Here is a 25,954-nt window from a genome sequence, read left to right as displayed (position 1 = left end):
CACGGAGGGAAGGGAGAGGGGGCTTAACCTTTGAACCCCCAGTTGGCTTCTCTGTTTGGAATGGGCTCACCCCTCTCTGCTATGAGCATTTTAAAGGAAAAGAGAGATTTACAAAGCAGGTTAGCCTGGTTGGAAGAGCGAAACTGAGTGGCAATTGAAGGGTTAAGCTCCCTCAGGCTCCTCTGCACTGCCCCGAGGCAAGCTGAGGCTGGGCTTTGCATTTTAGGGATGGAAGCAGAGATGGGATCTTCCTCTCCTGTCTGTGAGCCCTTTAAGACTCGGTCTTTGCAAATGTGAAACTGAGAACCAAGCTACAAGTGACGCCTGACACAGGTTGGACGCTTGTCAGCTTCCCTCAAGTTTTGGTGGGAAATGTAGGCATCCTGGTCTTGCAGCTGTAATGGAGAGCCAAGCTGTAAAACCGGGGTGCCTACATTTCCCATCAAAATTTGAGGGAAGCTGACAAGTGTCCAACCTGTGTAAGGCGTCACTTGTAGTCTGGCTCTGACATTGACCTGAATGGGTGTTTCTCTTCTGGAATCTTTCCTCTGTATATAAGGCAGCAAGAAGCTCAGCTGCACTTTTTAAGAGACGGCCTTAGATTGAAGCTGGTGCCTCTTGGATCGCCACCCGGCACACCCAATGTTGAGTTCTCTTGACAGAACTGGGATTTGGGTGTGATTCTGAAGACAGTTTTCTCCCCGCTTCTGCAGATGCTGAGCCTTTGTTGGCCTTTGTTTATGCCTCCAGTGGAGAGAAATTTGGGGTTCTGAAACAGCTGGAACCTTTCAAGGACAAAGTCCTGGAGAAAAGGAGGCAGGGACACATCACTTTGCCCAGGTAAAGAGTCTGGGGGCTGACAATCCACCACATGTCTGAGGGGGGGGGGTCTAACAAGGCCTTGTCCCTCAATAGGCAGTCCATTGACTCTTTCCAGTCTTCAGTGTTCTTACGCCTTTCTCTGCAGCTTGCAGTTGCTTCTGACACCACAACTGCAAATTTCCTTACGATTTGTGTTTCAAGTGCCATCAAGTCACAGCTGACTTATGGCAACCCCTTGTGGGGTTTTCAAGACAAGAGACTTCAGTGGTGGTTTGCTGTTGCTTGCCTCTGTGGAGTGACTCTCCTGTCCAAGGCCGACTCTGCTTATCTTCCAAGTGCCAAGGAGATTGGGCCAGTCAGAGCTTTATGAGACTACCCATTTTAATCACGCACAAAGTTTTTTTCTTTATTATTATTATCCTTATCGACGTCCATGTCCACGTCCACGTCCATGTCCATGTCAGCATTGATGTTGATGTAGGTGTTGGCGTCGACATTAACATTAATATTAATATCATCAATATCAATATTAATATTAATAATTGTATCTCACCCTCCCCGCAAGCAGGCTCCTGTTGGAAAATAATGTTGAAGGTGGCGCTGCATTAAAAGCAAAATTAACAGCAAACAATCACACCTGGAACCTTGGTGTAAAACAGCAGCCAGCAGAATTTATTTAAATCATTAATTTCAAATATATGCAACCCAATTTTCTTTCAAGGGAAGGGTGTCTAAAGGGTCTAAAATAGAGATAAAACAGACAGCTTTAAAAAATTATAAACTGAGAGCTAAACCACATGAGACAAATTACACGAGGACGCTCAAGTGAAGGGAGACGCCATGTTAACCGGGAAGCATAGTTTGAATTTAACCTCCCTCTACAGAGCCGCCAAAGATCGCTCCTCAGAGGGTTTGCTAATAATTGACAGAGCCTTTGGGGAGGCAAAGAGGAAATTAATTAGGGGGTGGTGGGGTTGGCAGAGCACCATGAAACAACTTCACCCTTGCACTGAACAGGGACTGACAAAACCAGTCACCCAAACCCATATGCAGTGGCATTATCAGTGCGTCAGTGCATAAGTGTCAGCGTGCAGCACCTGCCATAGTCAAAGGCTAGAGAATTCTACTGAGTATTCACAATTGTTCCCAGTCACAACTGTTCAGGGTCCCAGTTAGCCCATTTCACAAGAGCAAAAGAACGAGCATGCCTTTACGGCCCAGGGGAGAGGCTTCCCTACGGCTTGGTGCCAAGCGTGTCATTTTGGGCTCCAGATGCACCATCACTCTCTGGCTGTTCCTGGCGAGCCCCTGCCAAGAGGAGTTCTGTGGAGTTTTGTACCACCTCAACAGGGAGAACGAATATGCCACGCCTACACTCCTGCTCACCCAGACAGGTAAGAAGTCCTGGGAGGAAACAGAGGGGAGGGGAAGGGCATTGCCATGGGGAGGGACCTGCTGCCCTGTCTGGGCTGGCCCCAGAGCTGCAGCAGGGCAGGTTTAAGGAACTGCTGGCAGCCACTGAAGTCCTTCGATCGGGCCTCCCGTGCAGCTGCTTAGTTTGTACACTTATTCCAGAAAAGGGGGCGGGAGAATAAAAGGTTTGTTGTTACAGAAGTGAAAGCTCTTTTTGTTTTTTTTTAAAAAGCAGAGAGCTGGAACCAAATTGCTGAGGAACTAGACCTGGCTGTCCAGGAGGGCTTGGGGCAGCAAGTCCCCCACAGGTTATGGGATTGCAAGATGAGCTGCCGGTTTGTGGTCTGAGATACACATGTGCATTAATGTGGTGCTTGCCGCAGATTGCAGAATCCATTTGTCGGCTTGCACCCCTGCGGTGTGGACTTTTGATGTGGCCACTCCTGCTCGAAATGTCTCCCACAGAACTTCTTCACCTAACAGGACGGAGCAGGGAGGATCTTCTCCCTTCTTGCTGCTCCAGCATGACTACAATCCCGCCTTGAGTGTGGGTGAGGGTCGCCTGACCTTCAGCCCCCTCCCCTTCCTCCAGCAGGAGCCCGTCTGCCTGAAATGCTCCTTAGGCCCATTTTCCTCAATCATCAACCCCCAGTTTAAAAACCTGACTCAGGCCCATTCAAGAACTTTTGAAAACTGCCTTTCGCACATGAACATCAGCAGCAGGAGAGAGGAGGGGGGAAAAGGCAAATTCCACACTGGGGATTACTAGGGAAGGAATTGGAAATAAAATGGACAGTATTGTAGCGTCCTTATATAGGTTTAGGCAGGGCTTTTTTTCAGTGGGAACGTGGTGGAACGGAGTTCCGGCACCGCTTGAAAATGGTCACATAGCGGGTGGCCCCGCCCCCTGATCTCCAGGCAGAGGGGAGTTGAGATTGCCCTCCGCACTGCTTGGTGGCCCAGAGGGCAATCTCAACTCCCCTCTGCCTGGAGATCAGGGGGCGGGGCCAACAGCCATGTGACCATTTTGGCAGAGGGCGATTTAAACTTTTAAAAACTCCCCCCTTGTTCCAGATGACCCAAAGTGACGTCATTGTGTGGTCCTGTGCTGGCAACCCACTGAGTTCCACCACCTCTTTTCCCAGAAAAAAAGCCCTGGGTTTAGGGTAATACGGTTCTGATTGCTGTATCTTAGAAAGGCCATTGCTGAGCTGGAAAAAGCAGAGAAGAGGACAACCAAGATAATGGAAGAAAGGCTGAAGAGTCGGGGACTTTTCCAGTTTAGAAGCAGGCATTTATAAACTATGCATGTTGTAGAGAAAGCTGATAGAAGGAAAGTTCTCTCTACCTGAGTTCTCCATGATATGCATAGTTTATAAATGTCTTCTCCCTCTCCTATACTACCAGAACTTGGAGGCATCCAATGATGCTGATGCGTGGTAGATTCAGGACAGACAAAAGGAAACACTTCTTTACTCACTGAGTGTGAAAATACAATTTACCAAGTACCTAGGGGTGCTCTCATTTCACTTATCCCCTCCAACTTTCCATGCACTCGCTCGCACAGTCCCACTTCAATTTGCTCCCACTTTTTTTGATATCAGTTCCTCCTCAGCTGCTCAAAGTATCCCAGGCTGTTTACAACGGCCATATTCCCAGTTTCCCCCACTGCCCTCCTCCATTCATTGAAATGCAAATCTTGACACTTTCTGACACCTTTAAAAAACGCAAATTGGGGAGTCACCGGAGCCTAAAGTATTTGCTCTAAGGTGACCATCCCTGAGAGTTCTCAGCAGCAAGAACAGCTGAATTGGAGCTCTGCCCTCCCAACTCCCTGGGGGCCTTTGGACTCATTTGCAAATGTAATCACACAAAGGGAGCTCCTGTGAAAGCCAGTTTGGTGTAGTGGTTAAGAGCAGCAGGACTCTAATCTGGAGAGCTGGGTTTGATTCCACCCTCCTCCGCTTGAAGCCAGCTAGGTGACCTTGGATCAGTCAGAGCTCTCTCAGCCTCACCCACCTCACAGGGTGTTTGTTGTTGTGGGGATAATAATGACACACTTTGTAAACTGCTCTGAGTGGGCATTAAGTTGTCCTGAAGGGCGGTATATAAATCGAATGTTGTTGTTGTTATTAAAGTGGCATGCACATGTGCCAAGGAAGACGCAGCCTGCACGTGAATTAAAATCCGGCACTTGAACATCCCCAGGTAATTTGCAACCTGTATTTCCACTCTGAGTGAATAAATTGTGGATTCACTGTCTGTAGATCTCATGGCGGCTGCTAGCGTGCACGACTTTCAAAAAGGACTCTACAGACAAGAGACCCATCAATGGCTACTAGCTATGATGATGTAACAGCCAGGTGGCGTAGTGGTTAGAGTGCTGGACTAAGACCTGGGAAACCTCCTTGAGCAGTTCTCCAACGAGGTGGCATATAAGTTTCTAAATAGACAAACTGAAAACCAGTATGGAGTAGTGGTTAGGAGCAGTGGGACTCTAATCTGGAGAACTGGGTTTCATTCCCCACTTCTCCGCTCAAAGCCAGCTGGGCTAGTCACAGCTTTCTGGAGCTCTCTCAGCCTCACCCACCTCACAGGGTGATTGTTGTTGTGGAGATAATAATAACATACTTTGTAAACCGTTCTGAGTGGGTGTTAAGTTGTCCTGAAGGGCGGTATATAAATCGAATGTTGTTGTTGTTGATATAAACCTGGGTTCCTATCCGCTTTCTGCCATGAGAGCCAATGGGTGACCTGCTGCTGAGCCTACCTCACAGGGTTGTTGTGAGACTAATAAGGACTAATAAGGATAAGGTGGATAACCGTGTACTAGGAAGCAGAGTGGAACTTCCATGCTCAGGCGTAGTATAACTCTGGATGCTAATGGCTGGGGTCCTCCATGCCACTGCTGGGGGCTTCCAGGGCATCTTGCAAGCCACTGTAGGAAACAGAATTCTGGGCTTGGATGTTCAGGGCTCGTCTGATGGTCTTTAACAAAACCCTGGTCCAATTTTGCCTGACAAATTGTTTTTGCAACTCTTGCAAATTTCAGAGAGAATTCGTGCTGTGGGATAGGTCATAGGGTTGCTAGCCTCCAGGTAGTGGCTGGAGATCTCCTGGAATCACAACTGATCTCCAGGCCACAAAGATCAGTTCCCCTGGAGAAAATGGCAGCTTTGAAGGGTGAATTCTATGGCATTCTACCCCACTGGGGCCACTCCCCTCCTCAGACCCTGTCGTCTCCAGGCTCCACCCCCAAAATCTCCAGGAATTTCCCAGCCTGGAGCTGGCAACCCATGATCTCTGATCAAATGACCCACGTCCCCAGGGCTTAGGCTTCCCTGTGCCTCAGTTTAGTGGCTTCCCCTGGTCTCCTGCATGGTTCCTGGTTCCTTCCCTTTTGGCACTTTCTGTCCCCTTCCAGGCTGTCTGCACATCCAAGTGGAGCTGGTGTCCGGACATCCAGTTGCCGTGCAGAGCCCGTTCGCAGTCCCACGGTACCAGTGGTGCCATGTTTCACTGACTCTGAGGGGCAGGCTGGTAAGTTAGAACCGGCAAGAGGGAGCCTTTAGACCTACCGAGGTGACCCTTTGGCCGATCTGATCGTGGGATTTCCTCCGCTCAAGGTGAATCTCACGACTGTATGCGTGGAAGGAGAGAAGAGGACCCAGGACAGCTTTGCCCACGTGTGAGTGGCCGGTTTCCCAGCATTCCCCGAGGGCCAGTTGTGCAGGGAGCGGAGAGCCACCTGGTCTGGTTTTGGTCGGCATTCGAACCCCGCCCCCCTGAAATAAACCTCCATCATGAACTGAAAAGAAAAGGCCTCCTTTTGAGATGGGGGAAACGTCATGGCACGTTGGAAGTCTAGCTGTGGAGTTGTAACCTGGCAGCTCTCGTGCTGTGGGCCTCGGCAGGATGCCATGTTATCCAGCAAAGGGGCGAGCCTTCTGCTTCTGAAGGGAAGGTGCTAAGAATCCTGTACCTTACAGACCCCCCCCATCTTTCCCAGGAAGATGAAGTGGCAGAGAGCCAAAGGCCCTGCTCTGCCCCCACCTCTGTTCAGAAACTAGAAAATTGCCGGGACCACCCGGCAGCCGTGATCATGCAAACGTTATCTCTGGGGCCAAGACGACTTCAGCCCCAGCCCTGCAAAGACCTGTGCTGGTTCCTTCCACGCACCTTCCCCTAAGAGACCTCCCCCTTCTCCTGTGGTCTCGCCTCTAGGTTTCCTGAGAACCTTTATCTGAATGACGTAGAGGGATGGTTTGTCCTGGGGGGCTCCAAGTACATCCTGGGGGTGCAGGGGTTTTTCGGCCCCTCCAGCTACTACAGGAGCAGCACCCAGGCCTCGTTACAGGTCAGTCCTACTCCTCTGTGTCCTCTGGGGTGGCTCTCCTGGGGTCCTCCTCCAGTTACTCCCCAAGGTGAGTTCCTGTGAGGTATTTTCTGAGCCAGCACAGCATCACGGGCTGAGTGTGCGGACTTCACCTGCTGGAAAAGTGCAGATCCCACAGATCTCTTCTGCAGGATCCAAACCCATTCTGCCAAAGGTTATCTGTTGGCCCTCCCACACTTGCAAGGCGTCCCTTGATCTCACAGCCATCACGTGGTGAACCGGCCCTTCATTTCCAGATTCTTAGTCCTTGGACATAGATCCAGAGCAGTTAGCCGTGTTAATCTGTAGTTGCAAAATAGCAAAGAGTCCAGTAGCACCTTTAAGACTAACCAACCTCATTGTAGCATAAGCTTTTGAGAACCACAGCTCTCTTCTGACGATGCATCTGACGAAGAGAGCTGTGGTTCTCGAAAGCTTATGCTACAATAAAGTTGGTTAGTCGTAAAGGCGCTACTGGACTTTTTAGTCCTTGGATGCTCTTTGTTTCCTTTCTTCCTCACTTAGACTGAACCACCAAAGCTCTTGCAACACCTGGATCTGCCCCAGTGGTTTGCCACGTGCCAAGAGTTTAAGGATGCTGTTTTTGCCCGGCTGCCTCTCTACCAACTCCAGCGAGGTTGGAAGCTTTGGCAAGGTGAGCCACACCTCCCTCTTTCCTGGGACTGTGGCCCAGCCTCCTCTTGAGACCACGTAAGCCCCCTGGGCAGTTGCTGTCAGTCAAAGGCAAAGGGAGATTGGTGCGTCGGAACTGGGCCTGCTGCGTGGATTTTTCAAGGGAGGATGGTTTCCCAGCCCACCTGCTTGCAATGTGGCTTTCTCCCTTCCCGTGCAGCCCTCCCCAAAAGCAGGTGTGGGGGGCCTCCAGGACCGCCGTGGGATGTGGCAGAAAAGTTTGCAGAAGAAGAGCCCAGTGGCCCTTTGAGAGGTCTGCACAGCAGTTCCAGTGAGCTTGATCTTCGGAGGTGGACACTTCTCTTTCTTGCTCGTCTCCCAGCAAGATTTGCTTCCCCGGGAGAGTTTTGGGGTTAGACCTCTGCTGTGTTGCTCTTTTCGTTGTGTCAGAGAGCCTCAGGTCATTTTGGAAATCTGCCTTGCTCTATATAGGACAGGCAGGATCCCAACATTTCAGATAAGTAAATGGAAATCTGTGGCAATGCCCCCTCTTGGATTAAGTATGCGCAGATTTGAATCCAGGCCTTGTCATTTCAAAGTTGGCAGTTTCAGAGGATATTTGGCAGCAGAGGATAGGACCGGAAGCAAGGGGCTTAAATTACATGCAGAAAGGTACCGGCTGGATATTAGGAAAAACTTTTTCACGGTCAGAGTAGTTCAAAGGTGGAATCAGCTGCCTAGGGAGGTGGTGAGCTCCCCCTCACTGGCAGTTTTCAAGAAGCGGCTGGATGAATACTTGTCAGGGATGCTTTAGGCTGATCCTGCACTGGGCAGGGGGTTGGACTAGATGGTCTGTATGGCCCCTTCCAACTCTGTGATTCTGTGAAAGGCAGCAAGCCACATTTTCAAAACACAAAACTGTGCTCTCTGAGAGCGGTGTAGGTAAAAACAAACAAAACAGCACTAATGGGACCACCTTTGGGGGGCCAGCTACTTAAAGTACTGAGTATTTTAACAAATCTTAATAAATTCTCTTAAAAGGCATTCTTATCGTGCAATTTAAGCTTCATTTCCCCACCCCCACCCCATGGAAAACTTTCACCTGTCCTACCCAGACCCCCTGAAATGGTGTGTCCCTCGCCTGGCACACTGAACTGTGGCCCAAGACAACTTTTTCCTCCGCAAATTCGGCTGCAACAATGTGCACCCAAAGATCTGTGGACTTCATACAGCAGTTCTCTGACTCCCACACCCTCGGCAGCTCCCCGACCCTCCAATTTTTATTCCTGGGGCAACAAACCCTCCAAAACAGCAGTGTGGGGGGCACTAAATGGGGTCTGTACTGGAAGGGGAGAATCATAAAAGCTTGCTGTCCCCTCTTCCAAAGACTTGTGTTTTATTTGTCCATTTATTTCCAACATTTGTTTGCCACCTTTGGAAGGGATCTCCAGGGTCATCTAGTCCAACCCCCTGCACAATCAGGAAATTCAAGGCAATGAACATTAAAAAAACTAAAAAATATATATTAAAATGTTTAGAAAGTCCTTGGAACTGTGTAGTAGAATACAGGCCCCAAGGTACGGCGTGTGCCTTCAGGGTAAAACACTAACCAGCCTTCCTGGACCCTTCTACCTGCCTCCCCCTTCCCCATCCCTCCATTTGCTCCTGTCTTGCCATACTCTTCTGCAGCTGTCTCCTCCCCTTATAACACTGACTCCTGGAGCGCTGAGGCCATGCCTGTGTGGCTCTTCTGCCCTGTGTACAGCACTAAGTGCATGACTGGCACTGAAGACATGTCGTTGTGCGGGACTGGGCAGGGGTGGGGGAAGAAGGTCTGTGGGCCTCTGCGCAGGACTGAACTTTTGGAAGGGCCTTCCACACTGCGTCCTCTTCCAGACTCCCTCCTCCTTACTGTTTCAGAAACATGCCGTCCCGAATACGAGGCTCTTGCTGTGCAGCAGAGGACAAGCTCTCCTGGGGAGCCACGCTGTTGGCAGTGGGAAGCCCCGTATCCCCGCCGGCGAGCAGCCGTATACACCCTTCTGCAGCGGGCAGTTTGGAGAAGAGGTAAATCTGCGGCCATTAGAGAGCAAGGCTCTTGCAGGTCTCCACAAATGGCCACAGGACTGTGGAGCCACGCAGTTGGGCCTGAGGCTGCTAATTCAATGGCCTTTGCCTTCGCTCATTTACTCTCATTTCAAAGGGATAGTGAAAGAGATCTGTCTTAACAGCTGATGTCTCCCGTCTCTGCAGGTGACCAGTTCGTGAACATGGAGACCGTGGCCGGCGCACTCTTCCAAAGGTTTGAGAAGCGAGTGGCAGGTCTACAGGATCTGGCCCATTTGAACAACTTTTACCCCCAGCTGCTGCAGGCCGGATGCCTGGGACACTCCCGAGCCCTCTATCTCATCTCCACCCTGCACCGGACTGGCTTGGGACTGCCCTTGGACTCCACCAAGGTACCTCTTCATGGGGCTGGTATCACACTGCCCTTTTATTCGCTAGAGTGCCCGTTGTGCACGCAGGTTCAGTTCCTGGCAGCACCGGGCTGCAGGCGCTGACAAAGACCCCTCTCTGCCTGACACCCTGACGAGCGGCTGCAGGTCAGAGGAGACCAGACTGGCCCCGATGGGCCAAGGGTCTGTCTCAGGAGAAGGCAGGCTCTTGTGCTGCTCAGTTGTGGCTGCTAGAGACAGAAGGATCCCACCACAGGCAGCCAACTGGGAGGCTCTAAGGTGAGGGGTGGAGAGCAGAGCAACAGCAGAGCCACTGTCCAGTGGCTGTAGCAGGAGTCAGCATCAGACCTGGTGCAGTGCCGTAGCCGTTTGCACCCTTGTCGTTAATGCCCCCACTTTTCCCTCTCAGGCCCTGAAATTTGGCCTCCTCTCTGCCCAGGCGGATGACCGTCTTTCCGGAATGCAGCTGGGCCACAAACACCACCTGGGGGTGGATGGACTTCCAGTGGACCACGACCTCTCTTACGCCTACTACGCCAACGTTGCAGCCCAGACCATAGCTGACCGGGAGCTGTCCAGGAAGGGGCAGGTGCAGTTTTCCCCTCTCGCTCTTAAATTAGCTGTTTCTGGAGAAGGTGTGCCCTGACCTGGGGGGCCAGGAAAGCCTGATCTCATCATATCTCAGAAGCTGGGCAGGGTCAGCCTTGGTTAGTACTTGGATGGGAGAGCTCCAGAGAAGATGAGGGTTGCAGAGGCAGGCAATGGCAAACCACCTCTGTTAGTCTCTTGCCAAGAAAACCCCAGCAGGGGTCACCACTAGTTGTCTTTGACTTGACGGTGCTCTCCACCACTACCAGAGAAGGTATGAGCCCCTTTCCTGGTCTGCGGACAGCAGGCAGAAAGGTAGTTCATACACAGAGCCGTCCACAAACATCCCACACCAGTTAGAACTGACAAGATCCAGGAAGGCTTAGCTGAACCAGGCAACTGCTAAACAGGTAAAACTGTTCTACGGTCTAGTTTATGCTTTATTGATCAACCCTGAGATGTCCAGATTACCTTGGTCTACTCATATGAACTGTGTAATGTGGAGAAAATGTACTTGTGGAAGATGCAGCCCAAGCCTTCGTGAGCAGAGCGCTCCCTTCCCAAGCGTGCCATGCTCAGAGAGGTTCCTCCTCTCCCGTGTTCGCTCTTCTCTCTCTGCTGTGGCTCTTGCAAGCTGGCCTCAGCCCAAGGCAAGGCCTAGAAGAAGGCTGGGGATGACCCAAAGCACTGCCAGCCTTCCCAGAGCACAGCCTGGCGTGCCACCAGTGAATCCAAGAGGTAAAGCCATTCTGATTGGATTCTGTGGCTCAGCGGTAGAGCATCTGCTTGGCATGCGGGAGGACTGAGGTTCAAACCCCAGCAGCTCCAGTTAAAAGGACCAGGCAGTAGAGGATGGGGAAGACCTCAGCCTGGGACCCTGGAGAGCCACTGCCAGTCAGAATAAGCAATACGGACCATGATGGATGAAAGTAGCTGGAAAGAAAAGAGACAGAAGCAGAATAGAAACGAAACTAGAGGGGAACCTGAGGGTCATCTAGTCAACCCCCTGCACAATGCAGGAAATTCACAGCTAATTCCCCCTGAATAGACAGGAAGGATACAGAAGAATCTGGCCTGCCCCCTTACCAGCTCTGCTAGTCTCTCTGGAATACTAGTGTGTTTTGTGCAACCCGGCATCACACAGTCCTCCATTTCCAGCCCCTCAAACTCTCCCCCCAAGTATCATGCAGTGGAGGAGGAGGTGGAGAGGGAGCCACAGAAGGAGGAGTTCTGCCCATCTCGTGGTCCTGCCACTTCCTGATTTTTCTCCAGGGTGGGTGGAGAAGGGAGGAAGGCAGGTTTACATGCAGGAGGCAGTGAGTAGGGAATGGCACGCCATCTCTACATTCTTCTCCACATGGGAGACAAGTGTAAGAAACACTGAGGCTGGGATATGAGTAGGCAGGCTGTGCTCACACACATTGTGGGTGCCACGTGATGGTAGCCAGCGAACCACCACTGTGAGCAGGTTCAATACAGGCAGCTTTGTGCAATCTGAACAGCTAGATAGCTCACTTGGAAGACCTTGCAAAGAAACATCTAAGCATCATTGAAACGGAACATTAGAAATGTTTTTGATGGTTGTTGTGGGTTTTCCGGGCTGTATTGCCGTGGTCTTGGCATTGTAGTTCCTGACGTTCCTACAATGCCAAGACCCCGGCAATACAGCCCGGAAAACCCACAACAACCATCGTTCTCCGGCCGTGAAAGCCTTCGACAATATATAGAAATGTTTTTGCTTTGAGCTTGCGCTTAGGAGCATGAGCTAAATGTACAGAGATGTCTCTCCTCCACCCTTAGTTTCTTTACTTATATTATTTATAGTCTGTCTTTCCCACTGGACTCAAGGCGGATTACTCAGAAGAAGTTGATACAATCATCCAGATGGAACATCCAATAGAAAATGCAATAGGGTTTGACTTGTAGAAACCTGGAATCAACCAGAGATCAGAAACAGTAGTGAAGCAAAGCATAAGTATTAAGATGACACATTAAGACACATTAAATGATGCAAAAAAATACATACTAGGAACTTGCTTACAGTACAAGATAGTACGAAGCGTATACAGTGGTATAGTCTACAGTTCCTAACCCTTTACCCCAAGCTTCTTTCTGAATCATGTTATTACAGTATAGCCCTGTGCAAAAAGCCCTCTGGAATAATTCAGTTTTGCATAGATTATGGAAAGCCAGGAGGGTGGAATCCTTCTTGATCTCAACAAACAAGCTGTTCCATAGGGTGGGGGCCACAACAGAGAAAGCGTGCGTACAGGCACTTGCTGATTTTGTCCGTTCATGTTATGAGATCACCAGGAAGAAGAGCATCCTTCTCCCGCTTTGAGGCTTTGCTCCTGTAAAGCTTCCTTGCCGTTGCTCCATCTGGTGTAGTGAGGTCTTCTGTGCCTGGCAGGGGCACTGCAGGTCTGAGATGGAGAAGTGATTGCGCAAACTCTGCTACCAGAAAGCGCTTTAGTGGAGAAGCTGAGAATTGCTCTTCAGCTCTTGCACTTGCCCACCCTGTGTTCAAATCCTGAGCCTCGAGTTCTGCTCAGTTCTGGGCCCGTTGTTGCTATCTTGCCATCCCCCACACAGGCCTTTGTGGAGCACATCCGGCTGATTGACGAGGATGCCCTCAAGCTGCAGACCAAAGAGAACGATGACCTCTTTGTGTGGCTGAGGTTCCAGGCTCGGAGAGGCATGGCCGAGGCTCAGGTAGGCTCAAGTCTCCCCAAAGCGTCTGTGTTCCTCCATCGCCACGATGGTGGTCCGGAGAGGTTGTGCTGACTGTGCCCACGTGCCCCCCCTCTCTTCCAGCAAGCGGTGAGCAGGATGTTGTTCTGGGGGCAGCAAGGAATCTCCAGCAACCTGAAGGAAGCGGTGAAGTTCTACGAGAAAGGAGCCGCTCGGCTCAAAGACCCCACCCTGATGTACGACTATGGAGTGGTGCTTCTGAAAGTGAGCAATGGCACCCGTCTCTTTTTGCCCCATGGCCGTGGGCTGCCAGGGTCAGCGTGCTGTGGGCTTGGCATCACAGGGTTGGATCAGAAGGGGGAGTCTAAAGGCCATCTAGTCCATCCTCAAGCCCCCAATTAGCTCCACAATGGGCCAACCTGCATAATTCATGCCGCAGAGTGTGCCACGGCAAATTGCAATTTCCTCTGGGTCATGCCATCGTTGATGACTTGTGGAAACGAGCCAAGCCCTGATCCATGTATTCCTTTGCGACGCCCCTTCCCTTAGGCCCAAAGATCACAGGGGCAAGATGACTTCTCTGACCTGCCCTTCTCCTGCAACCACTTAATTCCTTTATGCGTGTCCGCTTTCAGTCCCTCATTCATTTACTCCCCTTGAGTGATCTGTTTGTAGCGATCACCTGCTGATGCAATGCACGTGCCAGGTGTGAACTGAATCCACCTGCAGTGATCGCAGGGGACTGTGCCCGTGCCTGTAGTGCCACGGACAGGAGGCTGTTCCAGAAAGCAGAGCCTTATTTCCACTGCAAGCCGCAATGGGAAGTGAGTCACCCCTTGACCTGTTGACCACGCAAGCTTTTGTCTCCAGGGCCAAGGAGTGAAGCAGGATATCCCCAAAGCTCTGGACTTGCTCAATCAGGCGGCGGCGCAGGTAAGTGTGGCAGGTGGTCCAGTTACTGTGGGCTACATCCCAGCGCATGGCAGAGCACACGCCCGTGAGAGACCCCTGGGCAACCTCCGCCCTCGAGAGCAACCTCATCCCCCCTAATCTCAGCTCTCTCCGGTTAGAAGTGAGGCTCGGGACTGCAAGTGGCCCAGCCCCCTAAGCTAGGAGCCAGAGAGTCCCACAGGACAGAGCCCGGTGTTTGGACTGACATGGTAAAACTTTTCAGGGGAAATCTGTTGGCAACTTCTTTGGCAAACCGACCATTCCAACACACAGTTTCCGAGCTCCAAAGCTGCAGGGCTTCCCGAGCCAGCCATAACAGGGCAACCTCAATGGAGGGCCTACCTCCGGACACAGAAGGTTCATTCAGCTGTCATGGCTTATTAGCAATTTCTTATTACTTTTGGTATCCGAAGAAGGGAGCTCTGACTCGCTAAAACTCACACCCTGAAAATTTTGTTGGCCTCTGAGGTTCAACTGGCTCAAACCCTACCATTCTACCCCAGACCAACCCAGCTACCTACCTGAAACTACCACTTTCTCAGGAGGCTTTTCAGAACTGGTTGGCTAAGCCTCTGGTGGATAATATTGGGGTGGGATCTGGCTTCAATCCCAGAGGCAGGATGGACTTTCCAGCCATAAATCCATAGGTGTCCATCAGCAGAGAGTTTCTGACAGTGTAGGGGGTGGGTTTGAAGACCCACTGAGGGTCCCTTCCCATTCCATGGAAGAATGACAATAATAGCCAGTAGAACAGTTGAAAAGGCAGACAGCAAGGTTTGGGTTCCACCGGCAAGGAAGATCTCCATCTGGGGGAGCCTGCATTCGACATAAGGTGGATGTTTAAAAAATTCTCTGCTTCCACTATCTCCCCCCAACCCTGCAGGGTTTCCTCCCAGCTCTCACAGCCTTGGGATGGTATTATCAGGTCTTTGAGAATGACTACAGGAGGGCCGTGGAGTTCTGGGAGAAGGCCGACGAGATGGGGGACCCCGTGGCCCCCTCCAACCTCGGGGCCTTCTATGCCTACGGCCAGTACCCGGGGAAAGACAGAGATGAGGTGAGTTTCCCAGGAATGGGGGGTGGGCGTGATGGGCTGTCCCTGTCCCCTGCAAGAAGGTCCAAGCGTCCCCACCGGGGATCAGTGGCAGCTCCGAGCTTGGGTGGAGGCGGTGGGCATTTCTCCATACTGTTCAGAGGACCCCTCCTGGAAAGGGACCTGGGATGGTGGGAAGTATGCACTTATCTGTGGTGTCATAAAACTGTGCAGCCAGGACAGAACTCGGCACAACGAGACTGCACCTTGCCCGTTTTCTAGCCCTCGTGGTGTGTAAACGTACCTGCTGTTTCTGGGCAGAAGTCCAGAGCGGGAGGGAATGCCCCACGGGACTGCTGCTAGCCGTCAGCCTGCTTACACCCCCATCTCTCTCTTGCCTGCCAGGTAGCAGCCTACCACTATTTTCTGAAGTCAGCCAGCCGCGGTCACACAGACGGGGCTGTGCAGCTTGCCGCCTACTTCAGCCGTGGCATCCCGGGAGCCGTTTCCAGGGTGCCCCTCAATGCTGTCTTGTAAGCATCGCTAGCGGTCAAGGGAGAGAACCAGGTGAAACGGGCAGCTTTGGAGGGTGGACTCTGGCATCCCCTCCCCGCGGAGGTCTCTCCCCTCTCCAAATACTGCCTTCCCTAGGCTCTACCCCAAATCTCCAGGAATTCCCCAACCCAGAGCTGGCAACCCTACATAGAAAGAAGCCAGCTGGGAAACAACAGAGCTCCCTAACACGGTGATCTTAATAAACTCCTAACACTTTTTCAATAGCTGACCCCCTTCAGATCAATCTTGAGATTTGTTGTAAGAACCCCCCCCGCCCCCGCCCCCGCTTCCATTTCTCTTCTTTCCCCAGGTGGACCAAGTGGGTGTCAGAACAGAACGGCTTCCTGGGCTCTGTGCTCCGCAAGTCCCTGGATGCTTATCTACAGAAGTCGTGGTGAGTGTTCCTCTCTTTCTGCATCTGGCTAGGTGATTGTGAGTGTGTGTGAGTGTGAGTGTGTGAGTGTGAGTGTGAGAGATCCTTGCTGGGGCTGGGAGCTTCAGAGGTGCTGGAGCCACCAAAGTGATGGAGGGGAGCTGCGGTCAGAAGAATCTGGACTCAAATCTTGATTTTCTCCAGGGGAACTGATCTCGCTTGTAATTAGGGGAGAAATTCATATTAAGCCTTGCCCCGTGAGCCCCCACCTTTCTTCTGTTTTCCCTCCGGTCTTGAAGGAAGCAACAGGCGGGAGTGCTGGCCTCTTTGCCATGTCCAACTGGGGGTGCTAATCCTAAGCCACCTCTTGTCCCTCCCCCAGGCCGGCGTCCCTCCTCTATTACCTTCTGGCTGCTGAAGCAGGCTTTGAAGTAGCCCAGTTCAACCTGGGATTTCTCTGCGATCAAGATCCTGTGAGTGAACAAGTCACCTTGGGGGGGGGGGGCGGGCTGGAGCCAGGTGGAGGAAGTGGGGGTTCTAATAAGTGGGGATATTAATAAGTGAGGGTTCTAATAAATAAGATCATTATCAGCTCTTTAATAGAGGGAAAGTCCTGAAGACTTCTGAAAGAAGCAGTGATTTGTTCAATAATTAATTTTAGGTAGGTAGCCGTGTTGGTCCACACAGTAGAACAGCAGGATGTGAGTCCAGTGGCATCTTAGAGACCAACAAGGTTTTCTGGGTGTATGCTTGGAGATTCAGACAGGTATCTGATGAAGGGAGCTCTGACTGTCGGAAGCTTGCACTCTGAAAATCTTGTTGGTCTCTAAGGTGCCACTGGATTCAAATCCAGCGATTCCATAATTAAGAAACCTTTGTTGGCTGAAGGAGTTCTAGCCAATTACAGACCAGTTTCTAATCTGCCCTCTGGAGGCACAGCAGCTCCAGAGTCTTCTGGACAGATGACTCATCTGCCCTTGGCACTTTTCAGATTGGCTTCAGGTGGGCTATGGCAGAGACTGCTTTGGTTGCTCTGGTGGACAATCTCTGTAGACGAGGCCACGTTTCTTTGTTAGACCTGTTGGATTTATCAGCCACTTTTGATAGTGGAGGTCATGCCATTCTTCGGAGACTCCTGGAATATGTCACTGGTATTAGAAGATGTGGCATTAAAATAACTTCAGTCTTTTTATCGGCCCTGTGCAAAAACTGGTTGTTGAGGCTGCAGCTTCTGCAGCATGGAGTTCTCGTGTGCAGTTCCACAGAGCTCAATATTGCAGCCAGTTGTTTCAGGCAGCTCTGTTCAGGCCTGATTTCAAGGTACAAGGATGCTTCTAAGGAGCCTCTGGCATCTACTGGTCTATCCTGTATCAGATCATTAGTCTTCTAGCAAGAAACACACTCTTACAACAAAATCATCCAAAGCGTTGGCGTGGCTTGTCGTCACCTTGAATAAGCCTCCAGAAGCAGCCATCTCTGGGCGAGGACAGTGTCTGGAAGCTGCGTGTGGTTGAATGGCTGAGGAGGAAAATGGTGAGACTTAATCCTGGTGCAGGCTGGGATAGTTGAGATTCTGGTGGGACTTGCGCTAGCCAGTTTGAATGGTGCAGCTTTATCACTAACAGATGCTGTTAAGAGCTTAGGAGCTTTCTGGAGCCCGCCCTTCTGCTGGAAAAGCAGGTAAACTGGCTGGCAAAAATGGAAATTGTCTCCCTTTTTAGACTCCACTGACCCAGCCACACTACACCATGCGCGTCACCCTCAACTTCTGCGAGGGATGCATGGATGCTCTGGCTGTGACCTGAGTCATGGTTGTTTCACATGTGTGCTAAGTTGGGGTGCGTACTGACCAGCACCAGCTAGTATTTAAGCTCTGGGCAGTCCTGCTTCTACTACCTCCCTCTTTAGACCCACTAGGCTGCCTGTTACTTTGCACATCTGTTTCCCCTGCCCCTCCCCAGTTCTTTGGCAGAGAGCTGCCAAGGATCTTTACCCGGGAAGTTTTCACCTATGAAGACTTGTGCTTTGGCAGGACGGCTTGGTCAGCCGCTACATGCAAGTCAGCTGCCCCTGGAGATACTACAACCTCTCCACCTTCAGCGAGCAGCCAGCTGCCTATGGTAAGAAGTGAGAAGTGGGGGGGGGGGGTGGTATGTTGTCCAGTGGGTCTGTTGCATTTATATGACGATTGACCTGGAAGTTTTGAGCTGTACAAAGGGGGGGAAAGGGAAGGGACATGCAAGGAGTAGAAACCACATCACCTCATCAATGAGCCAACTCTCTGAGCCACAGCTGTGACACTGTCAGCATCCATGGGCCAGGTTTGGGGGGACAGCAGCGTCGATAGGAAGGAAAGGTTAGCCTGGCAGTGGCAGAGCTCAAGGGAACCGTCCGCTTCCAGGCTGAGCAGTGAGGGTTTGCTAGCTGTCCATTGGGGAGATAAAGCAGGGCGAGCGGGAGGGATGTGGAAGACATATTCCTCCGCAAAAGAGTGCAGCCCCCTGTGTTACTGCATGAGCATCAGAAACCCCAGTGGCTCGTGCAGAGTGCCGACTGGCACCCTCCTCTGCAGGTGGTTGGTCCTGCTGCTCTACTGCACAGAGAGTGGAAGAATGGCCTAGATGCAACTGGTGTAGAGAGACAGTTGTTACTCACCCCTAAAGAAGCAGGGAAGGATGGACTAACTTATGCAGTGAGGAAGGGCTGGATTCCACAGATCTCTTCTGCTAGCGGAAGAGTGTTGTTTTCAGATTGCTCCTGATCTGATTCAGTGTGCATACATCCTAATTTCCTTCATGTAGTCCCTTCTCCCCCTGACTTCCCAGCTCTGCTGCGCATGGGAGACTTGTTCTACGGCAGGCACCCCAGAAAGGAAAGACGGGACGTGCAGGCAGCTGTCCAGATGTACACAGCTGCTGCTTTGCAACAGGAGCCACAGGTAACGGGTCAGAGGTGTTGGGACTTGGGGGAGAGAGCTGCTGTGACATCTCTTGATACGCGGCAACCTTCGGACAGGAGCTATATTGCTAATTTTTTATGGATTTGGGTCTTTGCGTGCCCTCATAGGCCACAGCGAGACAGCTGGCGGGGATTTTTGTCATGAATAACACTGAAGAGAAAAAAGACATTACACTTACTGATAGGGTTGCCAGCTCCAAGTTGGGAAATTCCTGGAGATCTGGGGAGTGAAACCTGGAGAAACCTGGAGAAAGTGGGGTTTGGAGAGGGAAAGGACCTCGGCATGGCATAATTCCATAGAGTCCACCCTCCAAAGTAGCCATTTTCTCCAGGTGAACTGATCTCTGTGGCCTGGAGACCAGTTGTAATCCCGGGAGATCTCCAGCCACTACCTGGAGGCTGGCAACCCTGTTTACGGATCAGGACCTCTCTTGCTCCCTCCTTTCTCCCTCGCAGGGTCTTTACAACCTGGGCTTACTCGTCGAAGAAGGGGTTTCCATCCCCAAGGCAGCCCTTCAGAAGCTGGGACTGAGCAGTTCTGCACCCGCGGATCCCTACACCCTCCTTGTAGAGCTGTACGGAAGGTAAGGGCAGGCAGGGGCAGGTTGCCCACGGTGGGCTCACTACGCAAGGGAAAGGCAAAAAAGCCTGCCAAAGGGGTATGACAAAGTAACTATTTATAAATGTATATTTTGTTTATTTTATAAAGTGGAATGTGCCAAAAGTGCTCGGTGAATACAATAAATAAATATTATAAGTACAATAAGTATCAAAAATCTAATAAATAGCACTTATAACTCATACTATCCAGTGGTGTATATAAGGTTTACATTGTACATGGTTGCAATTGATATGTTTACCCTTTCCTAGGATTTCATAGTGTGAATTATAAGTGCTATTTATAAGATTGTTGATATTTGCCTGCTTTGAAGCCTAGTGAGGCCTAGTGGCTCTGGGGAAGCCTGCACTAAAGTGACGGTTGTGCCTACATTTCCCAGGTTCCCTTTGGGCCCTATGATTGGGTCAGAGGGGATTCTGATGGAAAAATTGCACCAATAGGAAAGTAGGGGGATGGTGCCTGAGAGAAGGGGTAAAAGGCCTCGCCCACAGAGGGAGGGGCTTCACTCCCAGGAAGCCGAGCTGAGGAGAGGCTGCTGTGGATGGAGGGACCAGAAGGGGCGAGGCAGTTGGAAGCCAGTTGCCAGGAGACCGTTACGAACCGTCTAGTTTAGGCTTGCCAGGTCCCCCTGTCCTCCCAGTGGGAGGTGGGGGCTAGGCTTGCCATTCCCCCGCCAGGGGTGGAGGATCACCTGCTCCCGCCACCTCCCCCCTGACCCCCCTTACCTGGCCAGTGGGGGGGGGGCGCCCAAGGGCACCCCCGGCGGCAAGGGTGCACCCTCGGGCAGCACGGCAGTGCTCATGCTCTGCCAGGCCCCCTCGATCTCTGCTGCTGCAAGCGTGATGACGTCACTTCTGGGAGTGATGTCATCACGCAGCCCCCGTTTGGGTGCTGATTGGGCCCGTTGTGGGCCCGTGCGGAGCGCAGGGACGCTCCCATGCCCCACAGGGGCCCACAATGGGCCCAATCTGTGCCAAAACAGGCCCAATCCGCGCCCGTTTTGGCATGGATCAGGTCTGTTTTGATGCGGATTGGGCCCATTTTGGACCCCTGTGGAGCGTGGGAGCGTTCCTGCGCTCTGCAGGGGCCCACAACGGGCCCAATCAGTGCCAAAACAGACCCGATCCGTGCCAAAACGGGTGTCGATTGGGCCCGTTTTGGGGCGGATTGGGCCCGTTGTGGGTCCCTGCAGAGCGCAGGAACGCTCCTGCGCTCTACAGGGGCCCCTATCCAGGCCAAAACAGGCCTGATCCTGAGGCTGCTGTGCGTGGGGGCGTGCAGCACCGCAGGGGGGCGCGCATGGAAGGTGTGTGCCCCCCCGCTGGCCAGGTAAGTGGGGGCGGGGGATCCCCCACCCCCATCGGGGGTCTGGCAGCCCTAGCTCTGCAGCATCCAGATTCGGGCCCAGATTGGCCCGGAACAGGCCTCTGTGGGGTGTGGGAGTGCTCCTGCGCTCTGCAGTGGCCCGATTCAGACCTAGATTGGGCCCATGGGAGTACCGCGACCACCCCCAGGAGCACGCTCTGGGAGACCTGTGTCTCCCTCACCGGCCAGATAAGCGGGAGATCCTCTGCTGTCATGTACGCCTGCATTCATGCCATAATTGTAAAAGGCACATTCCCTGTTTGGTTTGGTTTGCTCCGTTACTTGCTCTGATGTGTTATATTGTACCTGTACTCAGATGCTATTGTACTCTCAGACAACCACTCATACCTGCTATTTCAACTGTTAACTACTTAAGCCCGTAGAGAGGCCTCTTCTGTGATCTCAGAGCCATGACCTTGATGTGTCTAATGGCCAGCTTCTACTGTTCTCCCCAGATGCTGGGAAACTGTGATGTGTACCTAATGTGTAGTCTAAACTAGCTTGGTTCTCACAGAACTCTTGTAGACTTTTGCACTCAGTTCCTGACATTTAGAGGGCGGGAAACTTGACTATAATTGGGAATGCTTGATTCCCAATTGTTACTTCTGCCAATCTCTGTCATGGAGTACAGACCTGAACTGAATGGATTCTAATAAAGTTACTTCCGCTGGAACACCCGTGTGTTAAGTGTGGAGGGGCTTGAGGGATCCACCTGCCAAGTTGCCAGTCCCGCCCTCAGTGGGGGACTGTCAACCCTAGTCTAGTTAGATGCCTTAGGATGTGTTAGTTTGTTGATTCACCAACCTTTACTATTCTCTTTATTTTACAAAGTTTTGAACACCAGTTATTAATTAAACTTAAATAAAGTTCTTTATTATTCTGCCTCAACGCCTCATTCGGTCACATCATAAATCAAGCCTATTGAGAACGAATAGACAGAAGGGGTCGGTTGGGTGCTCTGGGCACTTCCGAAGAAACCTGTCCCAGAGTGGTGGCAGCCTACAGAGAGCTTCTCTGGGCCTCCACCAGCAGCTGTGACATAGGGCAGCCGGGGAGATCCACTGCGGATCCCAAATATTTTGACAGCTTTTTTCTTCACAGCTCTCGCAGAAGTTGTGCCATGGGTCAGTTAGTGTCGAGGGGGAAGACAGAGTGGATGTTGCCAGCAGGGAAGGGGGAGGCCTGTCTGCTCTAGAGTTGATCCCAGCCAAGCCCCAGCGTACATTGGAAGCTGCCTGGGCCTGGGCCACCGTTGCCTGCTTTGAAGGCCACACTAAATGGTGACGTGTGAAAGGGTCACTGGGGGACTTCGTAAGGGTCAACAGCAGCCCAGGTGGTGGAACGTTTGCATCAGAGAAGAGATTACCAGTTTCCAAACCTACGTTTTCACAGCCAGAACTGCTGTTTGGGCGGTGGGGGAATGCGGGCAGCTGCAGTGCATGGAAATGAGAGCCTGCAAGCCTTTCATCTCCCAGCCTGACATCGAGGTTGTCTGAAGTTCTCCAGAATTTCAGGTCAAAGTCTTTCCCATTTTGGGGACTGAACCTGGGACTGACTGCATGCAAAACTCCTGTTCTGCAGCCTCTCCACCTGCATTTTCTGCCTGTTGGGAGTGGTGCCATCTCTGCATCCTCCTATGCCACACACCCGCTGCCAATCTCACGGGCACAAAAGGATCAGAGCCGGCAGAGGTGGCATAAGGCAGATCTCACCACACTCCTGGCTCTGGTTCTTTGCTCTTCCTTGCTACTGGGAAGAGGCGTCCCTGCAAAAAACCCGCCACCTTCCTCTGGGCAAAACCCGAGACTGGTTCTGACCCCAGCTCTTTCTCAACAGATGCAGAGACCACCAAGAAGAGCATTCCTTTGTCCCCTGCAGCCTGGCCCTCTTCAGCGTCCACCTCAAATACATCTGGATGTTCCATGGATCCATTGTGAAGGTATGGGAGGGGGGGGTCCTTTTTTCTATGCAAACGTCTGGCCTCCTTGCAGTGTTTTTCCGGACTTTTGAGGCGAGATTTGATCTGGGGACCTTCAGGTCAGCTGAATGCCGTCTTGTCTGGTATCCGGATCATTTTGCTGCCAACCCCCTGCAACCCAGTGTTTCCAAGTGTCCTTTTATCTTTCTTCAGAGTTGGTTGGTGGTAATCTTTTTGGTTTTGATCAGAATTGCAGAGTCAGCCAGTGTGGGCCAGCAAAGCACCCCTGATGCGCCTGGGCTGGGTTGATGTTGTGGTTAATAATTTACTTGCCATTTGAAAATCCTGACCCTGCCTATTGCATCTCTCTCCAAGGGATCTGAACCCAGGTCCTGGGCCCCTGCCTTCCCACCAGCCTCCCCTCCCAGTGGCTGCCGTTTCATCCTGTTCCTTTCCCCTTCCAGTTCTCAGGGGTGGCCGTTGTGGCTGTCATGACTGGCCTCGGCCTGCTTACGGTGTTGCGTCGCCTGCAGAGCAGAAACCCAGTCCTGCCAGACTCTGTGTGACTCCAGCCCAGAAGCTGCCCCCGATGGATGGCCATCCCTGGTTTTTGCAGGATGTAGGCAACTCTGCTGGAGGGCTCTGGTTCCCCTCCAAGGAGCATCATGCATTCCCCTGTGTCCGTCTGTGCTGCGTTGAGCTGAGCTGAGGAAGACCAGCTCTAGAGGATCTGTTTTCCTGCCTCCTTTCTGAGGACACACAACTATGGTGGGGCTGTTGCGTTTTGAAAAGATGTACTCCACAACATTTTGATCTTTGGGAAGTCGCAAGAGGTGGCTTTGGCTTATGGCTGACCCAATGGCCACACTTGGGCCTGGCTTTTTCTTTCTGTCTGAAAAGCGGCACCTGGGCAGTGATTCTGAACAGAGCGGCTGCATCTGGGACGAGAGGGCCCAGTGCCCCACAGGTGTCAAATGGATTTTCTGGGGATTCAGTGGAAAGACTTCCAGGTGGGGTGGAAGGGAGGGGGCTGCGTTTTAGAAAGACTGCTTGGGCAGAACCAGGCTTTGGGCTAATTCCGAGATCCTCAGAACAGTATTTTCTGTCTTTCAGCTTTCTTCTTCTCAAAGAGCGCGTTCCTAGCTCTGATGGCTCTTCACTACTCAGCAAGATTAAAAAACACACAGAGAGAAAAAGAGTGAATACTCTTTATTATAACCAACCAGTGAGGTTTTGGCTACACAGGTCTGTTCCTTCTACTGAGTGGCTTTTTAATCAAAAGGCAGGAAATGACTGCTTCCGGTCAACAGTGGTGGATCTCAGGTTCTGAATGAAGACAGTGACTAATTTCTCTTGCTGCAAGAAGTAATTGCTTATCTTTCTATATAAAAGGCAAACCGTGTTTGAGACGACTCACCTCTTATCCTGGTGGGCCTCCAGAGGGAGCTGCTGCGGCAGGAAGTCCAGGCCGGGATCAGGAGCGGAGCAGGAGGCAATGCCCACCCATGCCCCCCTGCTTTCTCCCAGCCGGGATCAGGAGCACCAACAAGAGCAGGGAAACCCCGGGTAGTCAGAAACTGGAAAAGGAATGCCGGGAATATACAATCAACAAGGTCTTCAAAATTTATAACCAAATTTTTAGTGCAAAGCGTGCAAAAGTGCAGTGTGCCAATCAAATAAATATAATTTATACATACAAGTAATAAATATGAACATTCATTAGTCTGTATTATTCATAAGCGAGCAAATAGATGGGAGCTGCAATAATGTATGTCCATGATAAAGGGTAATTTATGCCAGCAATGTGAATACTTTATGGTGAGCTATGTAAGCTGGAGACTATCAGGACAGTGATCTTCCAATAATTGTGCCCAGGAGGAAGTTGTTGATACGAAACGGGAATGGTATAATATGCAAGCATAATCCCGTCGGCACGTCAATTTTTCATCTTGACTTGGACTGTGATCACTTTTCCCTCTCTTTGAAGACTCTCCGCTTATTTCCAGCAGGAGCATTATTGCAGCTCCCATCTATTTGCTCGCTTATGAATAATACGGACTAATGAATGTTCATATTTATTACTTGTATGTATAAATTATATTTATTTGATTGGCACACTGCACTTTTGCACGCTTTGCACTAAAAATTTGGTTATAAATTTTGAGGACCTTGTTGATTGTATATTCCCGGCATTCCTTTTCTGGAATCAGGAGCACAGCAAGTGGAAATGCCTGTCCCTCCTTCACCTGGCTGGGATCAGGCGCAGAGCAGGAGTCAGTGTCCTCCCCCCATTTCACCTGCCTGGACCAGGTACGGAGCAGAAAGCAATGCCTACCCCGTTCACCCAGCCGGGATCAGATGAGGAGCAGGAGGCAATGCCACCCCCACCTTCACCTGGCTGGGATCAGGAGCGGAGCAGGAGGCATTGCCCACCCCCCGCCTTCACCCGGCGAGGATCAGGTGGCAATGCCTGCCCCCCTTTCGCTCACAGGGACCAGGCATGGAGCATGTGGCAATGATCGCCCCCCACTTCACTGGGCTGGGATCAGGCTCAGAGCAAGTGGCAATGCCCGCCTCCCGCCTTCCCCCAGCTGGGATCAGGTGTGGAGGAGGAGGCAATACCCACCTGCCCGCCCTCCCTTTTCTAGAGCCCGTTGTATTTTTCTCCACAATGGGCTTTGTTGCTAGTTGTACCTAAAGCCAATGTCTGGTTTCCTCTACATTTCACATTATTGCTGCGTTTCATCCCCCCCGCCCCCCCGTGGGGGGTTGTAAAATAGCACTGTCACTGTGTTCAGAGAAATCCCGGGTCTCCAAGGGCACCAGCAATGAGAAGAAATCCCCAGAAGAGGAAGGGCATTCGGACATTAGCAAATAAATGGCTCAGACCTGCGTCTGTCAAGACAAAAAAGCAGGTTGGGTTAACTCTGTGAGTAGCAAAAGAACTCGGCAGCAGCTCCTTTTCCTGGGTTGACATGGTAAACGGGGTCTGGTGTTTTTTCTCAGCAGTATCAAGAGAGGAATAGTAGTTCTAAGCAAGCCATTCCTTTTGACCTCCCTCCCCTTTAAATTCTTGCTGAGGGAGGGCGGTCCCAGGGCGCAGCTGCCAAAGCCGTCCTGTGGCTGCTCAAGATAGAAAAGAGCTTGAGACCGATACCACAGCCAAACTTGGTGATCGTAGTTAACAGCCAATTAGATGCCAAC

The 25,954-nt window shown here is 51.6% G+C and overlaps 1 protein-coding gene across 1 annotated transcript; it reads left to right on the top strand.

Annotated features, from left to right (window-relative positions):
* Positions 1-761: 761 nt before the first annotated feature.
* Positions 762-24,326, top strand: LOC129326366 (protein sel-1 homolog 3-like). Its single transcript, XM_054974523.1, has 21 exons — positions 762-840; positions 2,095-2,216; positions 5,660-5,775; positions 5,862-5,923; positions 6,460-6,592; positions 7,136-7,265; positions 9,164-9,310; positions 9,497-9,702; positions 10,109-10,288; positions 12,880-12,999; positions 13,102-13,242; positions 13,849-13,911; positions 14,813-14,986; positions 15,368-15,495; positions 15,828-15,911; positions 16,273-16,363; positions 17,923-18,010; positions 18,716-18,828; positions 19,305-19,432; positions 22,669-22,771; positions 23,215-24,326. Exons 8-21 carry the CDS (start codon positions 9,514-9,516, stop codon positions 23,314-23,316), a joined length of 1,704 nt encoding a protein of 567 aa, XP_054830498.1. The 5' UTR covers positions 762-840; positions 2,095-2,216; positions 5,660-5,775; positions 5,862-5,923; positions 6,460-6,592; positions 7,136-7,265; positions 9,164-9,310; positions 9,497-9,513; the 3' UTR covers positions 23,317-24,326.
* The last annotated feature ends 1,628 nt before the right edge of the window (positions 24,327-25,954 follow it).

This window comes from Eublepharis macularius, chromosome 3 (genome assembly GCF_028583425.1).
Source record: "Eublepharis macularius isolate TG4126 chromosome 3, MPM_Emac_v1.0, whole genome shotgun sequence".
Classification (NCBI taxonomy): domain Eukaryota; kingdom Metazoa; phylum Chordata; class Lepidosauria; order Squamata; family Eublepharidae; genus Eublepharis; species Eublepharis macularius.
The sequence above is the reverse complement of the archived record's forward strand: the minus strand, read 5'-3'. Positions and strand labels throughout refer to the sequence as shown.

Coding starts and splice junctions, on each gene's coding strand:
- LOC129326366 (XM_054974523.1), top strand. CDS start 9,514: ATGGAGACCGTGGCCGGCGCACTCTTCCAAAGGTTTGAGAAGCGAGTG. Junction 15,912..16,272: donor GCTTATCTACAGAAGTCGTG/GTGAGTGTTCCT, acceptor TCCCTCCCCCAG/GCCGGCGTCCCTCCTCTATT. Junction 18,829..19,304: donor CTTTGCAACAGGAGCCACAG/GTAACGGGTCAG, acceptor TCTCCCTCGCAG/GGTCTTTACAACCTGGGCTT.